A 17,001-nucleotide genomic window follows, 5' to 3' on the forward strand; every position below is an offset into this window, starting at 1 on the left:
CCACCAGGGGATCAGCCAAATGCGCTTTGTATTTCCTGAAGCATTCTGGCCCCTACTCTGCTTGAGACAGAATGGGGGAGGAGGGGTCCGTTCCCCCAGCCCTTGAGCAGTATCTTGGATATTTCTGGGGTTTTGTTGTTGCTGTTGCAAATAGGTCTAAAGCAGGATATCCCCAACTTTGGAAGATCCTGTCTAAATAATCCATTTTTATTTCCCATTTGTGATGTTGTAGGCTCAACACCACTCTGCTTAAACTGTCTGCTAGGACATTTTCTGCCCCTTTTATGGGTAGACCGCAGTGTTGGCCCAAATTTTTCTCATCTGTGTGTGGGATAAGTTTTGTTCTGCGCAGCAGAATCAAGGCAGTGTGTGCACATGTATCTTCACTGGGGCCTTCCCAATTCAATCTGAGCAGGCATTAACTGAGCAGACATTTTAAAACTTGTGTGCGCACACCTTGGAGGAAACACTGGTAGAGTGGTTAGGAATACTTGATGGACTTTGTCCTAAGTCCCAAATTTGTACACTGAGATTGCAAAGAGACCTTCTCCGCCCTGCCTGTTTAGGTAAGCTATGGTGGCCATATTGTCTACTTCCACTTGTACCGCCTTCCCTTTTGATATTAGAGGAAGCATAGGCAGCGCAACCAGTTGAGCAGCATGCAGACCTAAAATCGCACACCAGATACGTTATTTCCTATGACTGTTTGATTTCCAAACCTAAAGCTTCTGCCATCTCCTCCACCTGTGCATGATAGGTCTTCATTTCCTCTGTTTGGGAAATGGATGGTCTTCCTGGAACCTTTTCATTGGGCAATGGATCAGATGGTTGCTCTGTGACTGCTGAACCAGCATCAGATTCTAAAGATGTATCATAACCCTCCACTGAAGATATTACATCCTCTCTCTGATACAGTTTCTGATTATGCAGTGTATGACTAATTGGTTTGTCTGATAATACGTACTAGCAGTAGCTAGTGGTCTTGGGAGGTTATATTGAGGTTGCTACTGGTGTCTTAAATGCAGACCTTTCAAACAAAACTCTAGTGGAAGAGGGGGCCACCTTTTGTGTAGAGTCTTCCAAACAAGATCCAAGCTTTCTTCTCAACCCCTGCTAACTTGGCAAAGAGGCACTTTTTAACATGGTGTTTCTCTTTATTTAGCGGGGGAGAGTAACTGGCCCTATCCACCCCCAGCACAGTATCTCCAGTGACTGTTGCTGGTGTCTATCTTACGTTTATTTTTAGATTGTGAGCCCTTTGGGGACAGGGATCCATCTTATTTATTTATTATTTCTCTATGTAAACCGCCCTGAGCCATTTTTGGAAGGGTGGTATAGAAATTGAATGAATAATAATATGTTCTATAGAGGTAGCTTGCTGTGCTTCCCACAAATGATATCCATCATAAATCGCATAGTAGTCTAGGGGACATAATGCAGCAATACTCCCTGTGAGCTTTAAAATCTTTGGTGGTGGGAGCACATCAGAACAGCAGGAAAGCCCCAGTCCTCAACACATCTGCAGTGGTGGCTGTAATGGGTATATTCCTTTCACGCACCCTCACTTGGAGGGTCTGGTCTTGGTGATGAATTGGCCTTGATGAATAAGATTTTCTTGGAGACATGGATGGAGTTTTAGGAATGGCAATAACCTCATCCAAGTCCTCATCCACATCCAGTCCCTGACTAAGGAATCTCTTAAATGTGGAAGCAGAAGGAGCGCTTTCTATAGAATCTAATAAAGAAAGCAACAAACATGTAGTAGCCTGATCCAAGTCTCCTTCCATAACATCCAAAGGATTGTCCTCCTCGACACTAACATCAAGGGCAACAGCACTCTCTGAGAATGTGGACTCTCCAGTGCCGATGTAGCTGTTGACATTGACTCCCCCTGTCTAGCATGTTGCTGATGTTGACACTGCTACCGGTGCATGAGCACATGGGGATTCCCCTCAACTTCAGTGTCTGTGTATGGGCTGATGAAGCATATGCATGTGGAGACTCCATCAGATTCAATGTCAATGGCTGGGATGATGTTGATGTCGATGGAGGGTGAGCAGGCGATCTCAGCACTTGCACCTCTGAAGGCGAGGGTATGTGGAGATCCTTCATTGAAGTCAAGGCTCCAAGAAGAATTGTCAGTAGCCCGTCCAGAAGTACAAAACCAGAAGTTTCTCAATGTTTTAATTTCTTTTCTACAGAACCAAATCCAACTGAGGAGCAGAGTCCAATGAGGCAAACACTTTGGTGGTCAGAACGGAACTAAGGGAGAAGCACTCCAACTGCCAAAATAAACCATCACGCTGAGTGCAAGGGGTGGGTTGTGAGTGCCACAAGGAGCTTGGATATTCTGCCCTTGAGGTCCTGCGCAGGCACAGAACCCAGGATTATCAATGTCCTATGGATCACACTACAGATCATGAACTTATTTTCAGGCCTAGGAAATGAGGCATCCTTTCTAAATATAAGTAGCCGACACGCCTCAGCAATGAGTTTCCAGAACAATTTTAACAATCACATACGTTGGTAATTAAGTGAAGTATCTACAGTGCATCATCTGTTCAAGAATAGCAACGGGAGACATATGTATTTCTCAAGTTGGTGAAAAGCAATACATTTTCTAATGAGAACCAGAACAAGAGGACTGACAGCAAGCTACCATGGAAACTGATATTTTTATTCTGACCCACTGAATTTACTTCCTAGTGACATCAGGAACATTCATTGGCAACAAATTAACAGCACGTAGTGCACACAATCTGGCCAACAAAGATCAAGATGAATGTCTACCAGATTTCCTCTCAAGTTCTTGTCATATTTTAAAGTGCTCTTTTGTAACATCACAGAAAAAATGATGGTGCTCTTTTTAAAAAAGCAAGATTTTAACAGCAGCACAGGAGTATACTTACTGTTTCTTCCCCTAGGAGAGTCACATATTTCACAATAAGGCAGCAATGGATTATTACTGTAAGTGCAAAGACTGCAATGCCAGACTGCTTCAGAAGAAGTATCTTTGCTTGAGTGAGATAACAGAGTGCCAAAGTCCCCCTGGGTACTTTCTTCTGTACATGAATGGTTTGTTTTCCCAAACAAAGCTTTTCTCCCTTTGTTAGAAGAACTCCTCTTTGGAGTAGATGTTTCTAGAGCTCTTGGTCTCTTTGCTTCACTGCAAAGTACATCCATATCATTTTGTTCTCCAAAGTCCAAATATCCACCATTCTCCATATCTTTTCCCTCAGAAACTTGAGAAGAATCTGACGTGAAGCTTGAAGGTTTATCACAAGAAACCATTTTTCGCTTTTTCTCAGTATTTGGTTTTGGTGAAAAAAAGGCACGAATATCATGCTGCTTTTCCTTTTCAAACTAGGGGTAAGGGCAAATGAATATTACTTAACACAGAGGCACACCTTTCATTATATCCAATAGAGCTGGTCAAAGTTTTCCAACGACTAGGTTGTATCACTTGATTGAAATTAATGGGACTGAAGTTAGTCCCTACTCAATGGGACCTAACAGCCTTTCTTTGGATACAACCCAATAATTTCATATCCTTTCCAAGTGCAAAATTGTGGTAGGAGGTGCTTGGATAAACGAAGAAAATGTAAATTACAGCTAATGTTCTAGACTGCAGAAATAAGAACAGCTGTAAGGCGACTACTATAGATGTTTTATGACAAATTAAATTCAAAAAGTCTATAGCACTGTAGTCCAAAACCTTTACATTTTTTCTTGTAACACCTTCCCCTAAGACATTGTGTGTTATCTGGCATTTCTAACTTAAAATAACAAGTCAGATGTTACAATGAGATAAGCAAGTCTGTACAGCATTATCTGATGGGATGACACTACACCAATAAAGCCAATGTCATCTACTCTTCCAAAGCATGGTTACCTTTGCAAATAAATATTTACCACTTGAATCAGAGGCTAAAGAACTCTTCATAGCAAATGCAGAATAAAATATTAATATTGCTGCCCTGGTCAAAGGAACTATGTAGGTAACACCAGCAGCCCAGTGTGAGAAATTGTGTCAAATGCTGTAGATTTGTTTGTCGTTTGGGGCCTAAGCACCTGAAAACGAGACTAGTTTTCCTGATCTACTGCTACATTAACATAATTGCAAAGCCATGGGGTTTTTTTTGGGGGGGGGATGCTCTGCACCTGCACTAAGAAGTGGTACATTAGGCTGTTTAGAGAATGAATAAAGTACCAGTACTGCAAAACCAAGAGAAGGAATTTATTCTGATATGACACTCTGCGAGCATGCTGTTTGTATTTAAAAACAACCCAGCTGCCATCTGAAATCACAGGCTACTAGGTGGAGAATCCAGAAGACATACTGAGTGCTTGAATTCATTTAGCCCAGGGCAGTGAACTCTTCTACATTTATTTCAAGGATATGGATCCATATTACCATGAGGCCAATGTTTTTTCAAGAGTCAAACCAGACCAAGACTCATTAGTCTGCTAGGATACACTTGTAAAGCATGCTAAAACTCCCAACGCAGTGGAAACCAGTGAAGTGACCAAATTCCAACTTAACTGATAGGCTTTCAAAGCCTATTTGCACCAAAATGTATAATAAACTATGCTCCTGTGAGACTGTGAGTCCTCCCTCTACTTGTTCAACCAACAGTGATCCCACACTGGGGTGCTCTCCTCCCTGCCCACCAAGAGGTAGCTCTTTGAAAAGGATGGTTGGAGGATGGGCTAGAAGGCACCTCTCAGAGACCAGTCCCTACAGATGCAGCAATGATTCACACCTCTTACGAGGTTAGAAACTTTACATTGGAACTTTAAGAGCCCAAGTGGGAGTGGACCATTGTCAGGCAAAGAAGCAGAAAGACAATTCTCAAGCAAACAACCTCTATGTTCTCCCTATTTGTTGCCCACCAGTGGTCTAACACGGAGATGTACCACAGTGGTTCCCCCAACAGGTTTGGACAGGAGGAACTGACTGATACAATATTGTTCGTAGCACACACTGAAACAGCTTGTGAAGCAGTCTGACCACTTTCTTTAATGAGATGTTCAGCAGACCAAAGATGTTCTGAATGCCAAGGAAAACGTTAATGCCATTTTGGTGACAACAGTATGCTATTCAGTGGCCCTTATAAACACACTCTCTAGGATGCATGTTCCTGGATGGAGGCAGGAGCCTTTGGCGAGATTCTACTGCTTCACACTCAGAGGAGTTTTTGTAAGGTTTACAGATCAATTAAAGCTATAAATCTTGCCCAATGGCATCTTATCTGGCCTTCAAGGATGAGATTCAAATGTTCCCAAACACTGGTAGGAGAGGAACACTTTTGTGTAGCCTAGGTAAGAACTTGCAGCTAAAGGCGGGGATAAACGTCTCTCTCTGAGGATTCGTTTTGAGTACTTCCAGCATTCTGGTTGGAAGCTTAGAAAATAATGATGTGGAGGAGGGTCTTTGTGGCAAGTCCTTGCTGTTATACTTTGACAAATCAAATAGCTCCCCTGACTCAAAGTGTCTCTCCAAGTCCAAACCAGGTTATGGAAAATGCTGTCTCAGCTGCATCTCACAATGGGGCTGGTTGCTGAACAATATATCACAAGGCCTCTATCACAGCTCCTCTCCATGCGGCCAAGGAGCCACCAGGGCTCTCTCCAGCCTTCTCAATCTCATCGGAGCTGAAGACAAGGGCCTCAGCTGTTTGTCAGCTACTGTTCTCATGTGAGACAGGTGGCCAGTGCGTGGTTAGGTATTAGAGGTACCTCCAACCACTCACAAGAGAACAATATTTGACAGAAACAGATGAAGCCCTTGATCAGAGCTAATAGGGCTCTTCCCTGTGACCTTGCATATAGTTAAAGACTGGTGAGGTACAACGGAGTTGTGAAAGATTGAAGCTAGACCTAAGGCAGGATGAGGTGGACAGGGAAAGAGACACAACACAGGAACTGCCTTGGGATTCTCTGTGCTCAGCTGAATTACTATTTCTCTCTCCCCCACTCCCCGTTTTTTAGCCTCTTAGTCAGGGAGGAAAGTCTAAGCCACTTCTAACGGGCTCCAATGATCAGGTTGATTCTATTCACCTTGGAGGCAGGAGAAGACTGGTCTCTGAAAGGAAACACAAGGGGCCTCCTCAGCCTCGCCTCCAGCAAGATTTTGCCTCTCAGTGGATGAAGAGCAGAGCATCCCAGTGTTGAGCCACTGTCGGGTGAATAAGTAGGGAGAACTTAAAAAAAATTTTTTTAAGAGTACAATAATAAATGAATTCACCACAAAAACTGGAAAAAACTATCTGAGGGAGTCTATAAGGAATTGAAATATAATTATAGTAGCTGATTTGAGTTGAAGAAACAACACTCAAGCACTCACTCCCACTTATGCATACAACCTTTCCCTCATGCATTTTGATAGTTCTAGCATCTGGGAGGAAAGAGAGAGCTGAAAGAACCTTTCCCAATTGTCACGAGCCAAACTCATTCAAGCGACAAATATACAACTGAACAAGACCCTGCCAGAGAACAGGAGCTTGTTAGTCAAGAAGAGATTTAAATGGAGAACATTCAGAGGCAAAAATAGGCACTTTAAAAGCTGCAGTGCAGCTGAGGAGACATTTATCAGCTGCGCAAAACAAATACCCTTATCTTCTTGCTGGCAGAGGAAACCTTGTGTGGGTTTAAGGCTCTAGACCACAGGAGTGGTATTTAAAAACAGATGCAACATTTGACTGCAACCGATAACCAAATGTTTTGATTGTCTAATGTCTTTTTAGCAGTTTTCATCATATACTAAAATGACAGAGACTTAAACTAACTGCAGATAGCTATATGATGCTTTGTCAATTTCAGGTTGTATCATACTTGCATGTCAAAACAGAAAGCATGAGGATAACACAGAAATATAGCAAAGGAAAGTTGAACTATGGCTTAGATTACTGTTCAACCATTTTTTAAAAAATGCATGAAACACAAGACCTACAGCTGGCCAATCTTACATGTGTGAATAAAACCTCATTCTTTAGCTCATCCAGACTTTCATTAGGGGTCCAGGCTTCAGCAAAATTCAGAAAACTCCATTGTTCTCTGTCTCCTTCTTTTGCATGCATTTTCTCTTTCTTGCCATTTAGTGTGGCACCCGTAACTGTGGCCTGCAGGAGAATAAGAAGGCATTATGTCTTGCTTTGGGATACATTTAAAAAGAGCAGTATTGCTTACATCCAGAAGTTCACTTCAGCCACTTTAGTTTGGGATGGAGCTTCTGCCAAACATTCTCCTTGTTCTTGGGTTTTGTAGCATTACCTTGTAGGACAAGTGTCCAGTAACCAATTCATTCCTGTCTCTAAATACCAAAACTGTGGCTGGTGAGTTGCTAAAGTTCTATTGCCACATGGGGCGGGACCAGAGTAGGAAGTGTTTGAGGCCTGAGCAATAGGCCTTGGGCATCAGATCAGTTTCACTTCTGACTAAAGACTGCAAAGAATATTCCTAGAAGGATGGAGACCACAGCAAAGCTGTAAGGTCTGACTCATGTAAAGGAATGTCTCCTCTCATTGCACCTCTGCCTTCATGCTACTGAGGAGACCCTTTTAGGGGTGCCTTTGTCATTTGGAGTATGGTGGGGGCTAACAAGTCCAAGACCTCCTCAGCAGTGGTAACCTTTGTATGAATCTTTGCCCAGAGATGCCTATCCAGCAGCAAACCAAACCAGGGCTTTCACTCTTTCACAAATGGATCCAATAGACCAGGGCTGTCAAACCCCTGGCCTAGGGACCAGATCCAGCCCACACAGCTCCTTCCTCCAGCCCTTCCTTCCTTTCCCACGTCATGTTGCACAGTCCCTTCCTTTCCCTTCCTTCCGCCGCCCCTGCTCCACATTGCCTCACTCCTTCCTTCCCCCACTCCATCAAAGCGGCAGCATCCAAAGTGCCGGCCGCTTTCCTTCTTCCCCTGGAGCCACTCCTTCCTTTTCCCTCACCTCATGTCATGCTGAAATGCCAGCCAGCTTTCTTCTCCCCGCCCCCCGCTGCTGCCAGTATTTCTCTCCCCCTCTTCCACCCCCTTCCCCCTCCCTCTCTTGTTAAGCTTCCCCACCCCCTTTCCCTCTCTTTCTCTCACCAAGGCTCCTCCCTGCCTTTGGGAAGTATGATATTCAGAAATTCTTCCAAGAACAATTAAAAAAAATTACATTTTTCCTGAGCATATTCCAGTGTAATAGTGCATTCAGCTAATTTAAGTGGCAGGGCAAGATTGGGTGAAGAAAAGGAGTGAGAGAAAGTGCAAGGAGGAGGGCACGAGGCGACAGAAGAATGGACATTCATAGGATTTTTTGTGTTACATGCAATGGAAGATTTCATTTAAATCTGATGGGCTGCATCCTAAGATTTTGCTCTGTTTGTGGAAGACCCCTTCTATGAGCAGAACTCATTACTCACAATATATGCCTATTCTGCCTCCTTTACAAGTCAGATATTAAGCTACTCATACATTTTATGCTCTAATGTTTCAGTTTCTCTTCTGCTTTAAATTGACTTCATAGACACCACAGCAGGCTTTTTACTTTATTTTCCGGCATGCAATTCAAATGCCTATAGTCCTAAAATTGTAGCAGGATCTTCATTTTTTTGTATTGCTAAACCTTTTCCAAAATGTACCTAAGGTTTACTAAAATGTCAAGTCCAACTGTCTTGCACCACCTGTTGACAGACAGCCCAATTTTGGGGTATCCCAGAAAGCACTCCTCTATGTGACTGTGCAAACTATATGGGACTGTGGGATCACAGTCTCCATTTTAGATGCTGTAGTTCATAGACTCATGAACATTTCACCTGCCTGGGGTTTAGCAAGATCCACAGCTGGTCACTCAGCATGAGCAAAGTGTGGGGCAATATACACCAAGGTCAGAATAGCTAAGACTGAATGGGATGCCCCCAGCCCTCTCTTTCAGGGAGAAGGCAATAGCCAGCAAGCAGAACCCATTTCAAAAGGAAAAGAATTCTCCCTTAACAGTGAAGCACTCCTCAAGAAGTTCACAGATAATCGGTGAATTTCCTAACCCATTCTAAATTAACAACTTAGCTGGCAAAGACTCAAGGAAATGAGTGTGTCAAAATTGGAGATGTGTAATCTATACACCTGTGCTACGCTGATGACATCACTCTGATAGCTGAGAATGCAGATGATCTGCAAGCTCTAGTAATGGAAGTCAAGGAGCACAGTAAAAAAATTGGACTACAACTAAATGTAAAGAAGACTAAACTGATGACAGCAGGTACAAAAACCAGCCTCAGAAATTATCGTGAAGACATTGAAGTGGTGGATAGCTTCTGCCTTTTAGGATCGATCATCAACAGTAAAGGATCTAGCAGTCAAGAAATACACCGCAGACTAGCACTTGGTAGGGTTGCAATGAAGGCCTTGGAAAGGATACTTGGATGCCGTGATGTGTCCATACCTACAAAGATTAAAATTGTTCAGACAATGGATGTGAAAGCTGGACTTTGAAGAAGCAAGATAGAAAAAGCTTTTGAAACTGACGCTTTTGAACTTTGGTGCTGGAGAAGACCTTTGAAGATAACATGGACAGCCAAGAAAACAAACAAATGGGTCATAGAACAAATCAATCCAGAATTTTCACTCGAGGCACAAATGACCAGGCTCAAACTATCATACTTTGGACACTTTATGTGAAAATCCAGCTCCTTTGAGAAGTCCATAATGCTGGGAAAAGTTGAAGGAAAGAGAAGAGGATGATCAGCAGCAAGGTGTATGGACTTGATTATGACAGCAATGAATGCACCACTGAGACCTTAAAAGACAAGCTGAAGACAGATCATCCTGAAGAGAACCTATCTATGTGGTCGCTAAGAGTCAATACCGACTTGACAGCACTCAATCAATCAATCACTCAATCAAATCTATACATCTGGGAGGCATCCTGGTCTTCTGATAGTCAGTCCAGCAGTACTATTCAACATGTCCAATACACTTACAAAACTTTACCCTTGCCTTTGTTGGGCAAGATGCACTCAGTGAGATTACATTTTCTTATTTCAGCTCAGTCAATTTTAGATCCCACTCAGGTTGAATCTGTAAGGTCCCATTCTGAATGCATGTGCGCACACACTGCCTTGATACTGCTGACCAGAACAAAACTCATTCCGCACACAGATGAAAAAAATTAGAGAGAACACTGACTTTCAGGATGGGTAACATGTCTTGGAAACTGCCTCAGGCCATATTTTGAGGTATATACCTCTAGCCAAAGCATATGTTTTTGGAATCTGCTTGGATCACTAGCCTATGGACTCTCATAGTGGCAAGTGGTAGCCCTTCACTCCTCGCCTCTCTTCCCTGTGAGAACAGGCCAACCAACATGCATGCAACCAAGCCAACCAACCGATAGGTAAACTAACCTTTTGCCCTTTTAAGCCTCCTTGCCCCCTCTGTCTTTCCAGCCTCCCTGCTTTCAAGCACTTTCCACAGCAAGCCTTAAGCCAGACTCTGGTCAAGTAGTTTAGCCATCTGTAATTAGGACCTCAAGCTAAACTGCTGCTAGCCTTTCTCTTGCTGAGAATATCAGCTAAGATTTATTACCTTGCCTAGCTGAACTTTTGCATTCTGTACCCCCATATGCCCCTAATAAAACTGTTGTACTGTATTTCTGCCTCCTCATCTTTTCCAAAACACCAAACTTGCTCAAATTTGATGCAGGAAACAAAATGCTTCATCTAGCCAATTCCCCATTCTAAGCCAAAAGCATAATCCAGGTTTCTAGGGGCAGTTCTGGTAACACACCCTTTGGATATCCCTGTCTACCATGAACACAGTCACTCCAATTCTGCAGCCAACAGAATTCTGTAAGCTAATTTTTCTCAACCTTTTCTTCAGATACACAACACATCTCTTCCTGAGAATCAAAGGTAAGTGCTTAGAGGGGTGGGGGAAGAGTTAACTGGGAAAGGAGGAATAGAAACAGAGAATGAGGTTTTTAGGCATATGCCTGCAAAGTGCAAGATGACACTATGGCAGGCATCCTAAGCTAAGTCTTGGACAATGGAGATTGCCGATATTCAAGCATGTCTTCCTACCTTGCGGTTCAACATTGCCCACATGAGAGGATCCAGAGTTCCATTTGCGATAAGGTAATGGATGTTCACAGAACTGCACTGTCCAATCCGATGTGCTCTGTCCTCTGCTTGTTTTATATGTCCCGGGTCCCAGTATAGCTCGGCAAAAACAACATGAGTGGCAGCAGTAAAGGTTAAGCCCTAAACATAGTGCAGGAATAAAGATTTCTCTGATTGTTTTCCGGCAAGGCATACAGCAAACGGCCACACACTTTGGCATAATGAAGTTCCCAGGAACTTTTGCAGGTTTTTACAGAAAGTCTTAGAAAGATTCATTAACTAGGCCAGTGTTCTTCATCGTAAGGCCCAGGAGCCAGTGGCGGCTCCCATCAACCCTATGTGCAACTTTCTGACTGTGCGAATCTTGAGTCAAGATTCTGCACAGCCCCCTTGGCACTGTGCTGAGGTGACCATTCCCAGTTTACACTTTGCCCAGTGCTGGTGGGGCTCCTTTAAAAGAAACAGCGTACTGTTGAGTCCCAATGCCATCTTGGACAGAGCTCTGGGAAATGTTGTCCTTTCCCAAGCTTTTCCTATAGAGCTCTGTAAGGAAAGCACTGGGAAGGACCACACTTCCCATAGCTCCATGCATATCTTCCAAGATGACAATGGAGCTCCAGGGCTTCATTTGGCTTAAAGGCCACTCCCCACACTGGGGAAGGTGCAGCACTGGAGGTCAGTGTGATGGGAAATGGTTCTCACTTTGAATGGTTGGGTTTTGTTTTTTTTGGCCAAAGTGGCGCTCACTTGAAAAATAGTGAAGATCACTGAACTAGGCAATTGGCCTCAGCTTGAAAGGACATCTCAGCTGAAGAAAAGGGTACTGAAAGTGCAGGGACATAACAGAAGTGACCAAGAGATAACAAAAAATTGTTTCCCTTGGTCACTTCTGCTATATGTTTCTATGTAAGGGAAGAAGATTGAGCTGGGAAGCGTCAAAATTTAAAGCAGCAGCTTGCAAAAGCCTTGCAAGCTGTTGCTGTTGGCATCTACTTTGCCATTTTGCTAAATATAGGCCTGAAAGCTCAAAGTAGCTTAGAGGAAGTGGAATAAGAAGAAATAAATGTTAAATGGGAGAAAGCTTAACATGAACCATAAAACACCTGCGTGGCTTTAATGTATCTCCCATATTGGAGTTTAAATGATTTATGTAGAGGTATGTGCTGGGAAGCAAATCAAGGGATACATTTAAAAGTAAAGTGTGCCGCTGAGTCGGTGCAGACTCCTGGAGCCCACAGAGCCCTGTGGTTGTCTTTGGTAGAATACAGGAGGAATTTACCATTGCCATCTCCCACGCTGTATGAGATGATGTCTTTCAGCATCTTCTGTATTGCTGCTGCCTCATATAGTATCAGCGGGGATTCAAACTGGCAACCTCTGGCTTGCTAGTCAAGTCATTTCCCACTGTAAAATATGTGTGTATGTGTATGTATGTATGTATACACACACACACACACACACACACACACCTAGCTGACATTTTTTCTTCTTAGAGCTGCTCAGCTGCTGCATCAATTTCTGCACAATTAGATTTCCAAACCACTGAATACCAGCATGAAATAATGACCAGGGTGCTACCACCCTCTAGCTTTTCACCATGGTTAATTCAGCTTCTGCAAGTAGTTTTAACTGGTTCCTTTCATGTATGAAATGGCCTAGCAGATCATAGAACCCTAGTGTGTCCCATAAAATAATAAATCAATACATACATACACATAAATGGCAACAGAGTGAACAGGCTCAAGTGTCACGAACAGCAAGGTTTTTTTGTTTTTTTAAAAAAGAAAATTAAACCTCAAAGCTGAGAATGTTGCACTTACCTGACCAGCAGCCTGAATGCTCAGAACGGCCACTCTAGTATCTGGGTCCTTCTGAAACTGATTTACAAGGTTTATTCTTTCTGCAGAAGGTACACTTCCATCTATTCGAATATAGCAAGCCTGTGACATAAGAAACATGGACCGACATTACAAGGCATCCTTGGTTTTAGGCAAGGAAACATTACATTACTAGGGAACAAGAAGTGCAGGTGTGATTTCTGGTTTTGCCATCCAGAGGCCCACCTGGATCCAAGACCAGATTTTAGGGCAGTTTCAAGAGTACCTCTTGGAAGACTTGGAGCAGACGTTGGCCTCCCGTCTTTGCTCCTCTCACTTGAGGCAGAAAATCAGAGATAATATGTGAAGTCAAGGCCTGCTCCCAACCTTCTTTAATAAAAAAAAGTCCAGGGATTTAATCAGGGCAAAGCATGAAATTGCCCACAAAACTATAGCTGCTCACAAGCAGGCAAGTGAAAAAGATGTGGCTTTTCATTTCCTACTATTGTAGACCTGGCTCTAAATAAGTGGCAGTAAGCATACGCCCCAAGGGAAAAACAATTAATTATGTTGTATTTGTTTGCGATATATTTTTTTATACCTTGTAGATGGAAAGTGGGATACAAATATTTTGAATAAATACATTCGCAAAAGATTGCCACACCAAAGCTCTAATTGATGCAAGTGTTCTTAATCAGTAAGAGTTTATTTTTACAACATTTACAACTTAAATATATGCAAAAATAAGAGACCAAGCTGCAGAAAGATTCATTAACATCAATATAAACATTTTAGTAATTATTTTGCAGTTTTTCTCCTGTCTATAAACATTCCTGGTGACAACCACAACAATACAAAAATGTGTATACTGTACATATTTACTGATTTTAGCTAAGAATTGCTGCCTAAGTTAATCAAACACTTGTTTAAACAAAACAAGCTTCAGCATATTCTGAATTTCTAAGGATGGTTCAAGGAGGAGGGAATACAAACGGTGGAAGTTGTCATACAGTTGGCCTCCTATGCTAGGAAAGAGCCTGAATAAGAGCCTGAATGCTACACACTATGCTAGAAAAGAGCCTGAATAAAGGTCCCACCTCTTCATTTTAAAGTATGAGTAAGCTCATGGAGAAGTAGTCACACTATCAGAGGAATTACAGCTAAATAAGAACATAAGAACATAAGAACAGCCCTGCTTTAATATAGTCCTTTACAGCGCCTGCCCAAGGCCCAATGTTAAGTTCTAAATTTGTGTGGTGCATGTACTCCTAATTTCTGATTCAGGTCAGCACCAGGCCAACCCAACCTTTAACCGGGATCAACAATTCTAGCTTAAGTCCTAGATTAACCATCCCAGTTGGGTCGGCACCGTGCCAACCTAAAAATCACTGGAAATTTTCCTGTTCACAGAATCAGAAATTGGGAATGAACTCATCATGCAAATCCAGGATTTAACTTTTAACAGAAATTGCAATCATCATGTGAACCAGCCCACAGTTGTATCTTTCCCCCATAAGTAAGTTTTGAATATATTGGGTTGGCTCCTAAGAATGACTTGTGTGAACAGAAGGCATTCTATTGAGCAAGGGGGGAGGAGGAACAGTTTTCACCGATTTCCTTTCTCCCCTGCAGCCTTTTGCACCTCCCAACAATCTACTCCTGAGGGTCCCCTAATCCCCAGAAGAACTGCAGGGAATGTAGTCCAGAAACAGAAACTGTAGTACATGTACTATTAACACAGTGGTCAAGATGCAAACAAGAGAGAGACTGTCACCAAGTTGTTTTTAGTAGCAATACAAAGACAATATACACAGACTTGAGAGCAAGAGTCTTAAATAGCAGTCTAACCAAATAAGGTGCACTTACCTTACTTTCTATTACTGCCTCTGTGCATGCCTGAAGCATGGTTAAGTGATGTGCAAAGATGAGAAATTTCAATTGGTCATTTTCAAGCAGCATCTTGATATAATCCTTTACAGCGCCTGCCTAAAATATACAGGGAAAGTTGGAATTTTGATGCAATAAATTGAAAAGGAAGAGGTTAAGGGATAATACAAAGCAATGAGAGTGTTGCTGCTCAAAACAGAACTACATTACTACAAAATGTTAGTTTTCGTTTTACCTTTTCTACAAAATATCAATTTTCTAAAGTACATCAAACTTATAAAAAGCAATCAGTTAGCTCTGATGCAGCAATTCCTTTAAAGCACTTTCTGTTCCTTAAGAGTCAAAGCAACAAGCAGGAATTAAGCACAGTGTTTTTATGAAAAATGTGCACCAATACAAAGGATCAAAGCTGCTACTTAAAATGAAAATAATTTGGTTGAAACATGAATACTGTCTACTCAGATAATGTATTCTACAGACTAGGAGTCATGTGTAGCCTCCTTTGGTCAAAGACTTTAATCTTGTATTCTAAAGTTAGGACAAGAGTTTTAACTATTATATCAGATATTATTCTTCAGTAATCCAGTGAAACTAAAAGACAGCTTTCAAACTGATAACTATTCAACACTTTAACATTAAAATTTGGGAGAATATAATCACAGAAAATCAAGTTACATTACAGCTACAGTTCTCAGGCAATGTGAAGAGAGAATCTGAAACAACTCTGAACTGGCAAACTATAGGAAGAAACAGTATAATGGTTTAAATAAATTGTCAAGTTCCAAGATGTTGGAAGATTACCTTGGCAATGGCAGTCTGTTTAAACATGCGTGTAATTAGACCCATCACCTGCACAAAGTCATTTTCTGTAGAATCTAAATTTGAAGCCCTCATTAATTTCTCCCACTCTTCAAAACTAGCATTTAATTCCTGCAGGGGAAGAAACAACATTATTTAGAGGCAAAAATGTGAAAGGGCAAAACAATTACTGTTTCTCTTAATCATGCCCTACTTCTGCAGAAACAGAAGAAAAGAGACAATAGTCCCTAAAGATACCATCTCCTTCCACAGAGGAATCCGAGTGCAGAGGTTGGCCGGTCACATGTTCCTACCAAATATAGAGACTCAAAGCAAGCTAGAGGCAAAGGGGGAAATGCTTGTTGTGCTTTGATCATAAATCAACAGCTAAAAAGCATACTTTCTGAAAGCTTAAAGAGCCCAAAAGACAGCTTAAGAAATCTTAACTCCAATGCAGTTTCATATCAGTGCTGTATTTTTCACAATCCTGTTTGACTTCTTCTACACATACAGTAACCAAAGACTACACTTTGATGTTAGGCCACAGTTCAGAGTGCAGTTATAGATGTGCTTATGGGCTTGCACATCTCCAGTTGAAAGATCATATTGTATCCCACCCTGCACTGTATCACAAGGTCCCTTCCAATTCAACCGCCTCAGTATTGGCACTGGAGTGGGCTGGTGGCAGGGTTCTTGTTCCAGAACATGGGTAAAAAATCCACTGGGCATGAAACACTAGCTGGGTGATTATCTGAATTGTTGCCATTGTTACTGAATCTTGCACACAAAAGGCTGATTCTGGAATTCAGTTGGAAATAGTATTTCCTCTCTTACAAAAAGCCAAAATCCCAGAGAGGAAGTGATAACATGGCAGTCAACACCTTGGTATTCTATTTCTGTGAATAACTGAAGTTTGTGAGGAAAGTGTTATTATTTATAGGACAGACAGGTTAACAACAATAAAAACATTTGTATGGACACCACCCCATAATAATTAGTAATTCCTCACCAATCGCAGTTTTAAGTGTAAACAACTGAAATCTTGTGACTGGTCTTGCCAGCCGTGACCCAAGTATCCCTGGTTGACAACAAGGCATTTTAGTGTTTGGGGGCAGGGGGATGGTTTAGTGAATTGAGGGGGTTCAGAGATTTAATCTAATCATTCCTCTTGGTGACCCTTGCTGATTTAAAGTGCATTTGAGTGTTGTTGTTTTTCTTGGGGGGGGGGGGGTTCAAAAAATGTCCAGAGGCTCAATCTGCTCATTCCTCTTGATGATATTAAGGGATTTGGGGTGATTTAAGGCATTTTTTCCTTTACCTTTTGGTGTTTTTGTGGTCACGTTTCCCATAGACTTTAATGACTCACCAACCATGGGGTTTTGCCAGACTGGAACCCTCAC

At 42.1% G+C, this 17,001-nt stretch overlaps 1 protein-coding gene across 5 annotated transcripts in view; it reads right to left on the minus strand.

Annotated features, from left to right (window-relative positions):
• ZRANB3 (zinc finger RANBP2-type containing 3) overlaps nucleotides 1-17,001 on the minus strand; it is a 79,106-nt gene that overhangs the window by 18,261 nt on the left and 43,844 nt on the right. For all 5 annotated transcript variants that reach the window (XM_053253733.1, XM_053253746.1, XM_053253757.1 and 2 more), the window contains exons 8-13: nucleotides 15,605-15,733; nucleotides 14,783-14,902; nucleotides 12,920-13,039; nucleotides 11,061-11,240; nucleotides 6,969-7,121; nucleotides 2,910-3,363 (exon numbers count right to left, since the gene is read on the minus strand). In XM_053253733.1, coding sequence (XP_053109708.1) covers nucleotides 2,910-3,363; nucleotides 6,969-7,121; nucleotides 11,061-11,240; nucleotides 12,920-13,039; nucleotides 14,783-14,902; nucleotides 15,605-15,733 — 1,156 coding nt within the window. The remainder of the gene's footprint in view (nucleotides 1-2,909; nucleotides 3,364-6,968; nucleotides 7,122-11,060; nucleotides 11,241-12,919; nucleotides 13,040-14,782; nucleotides 14,903-15,604; nucleotides 15,734-17,001) is intronic.

Source organism: Hemicordylus capensis, chromosome 1 (assembly GCF_027244095.1).
Source record: "Hemicordylus capensis ecotype Gifberg chromosome 1, rHemCap1.1.pri, whole genome shotgun sequence".
NCBI classification, from domain to species: domain Eukaryota; kingdom Metazoa; phylum Chordata; class Lepidosauria; order Squamata; family Cordylidae; genus Hemicordylus; species Hemicordylus capensis.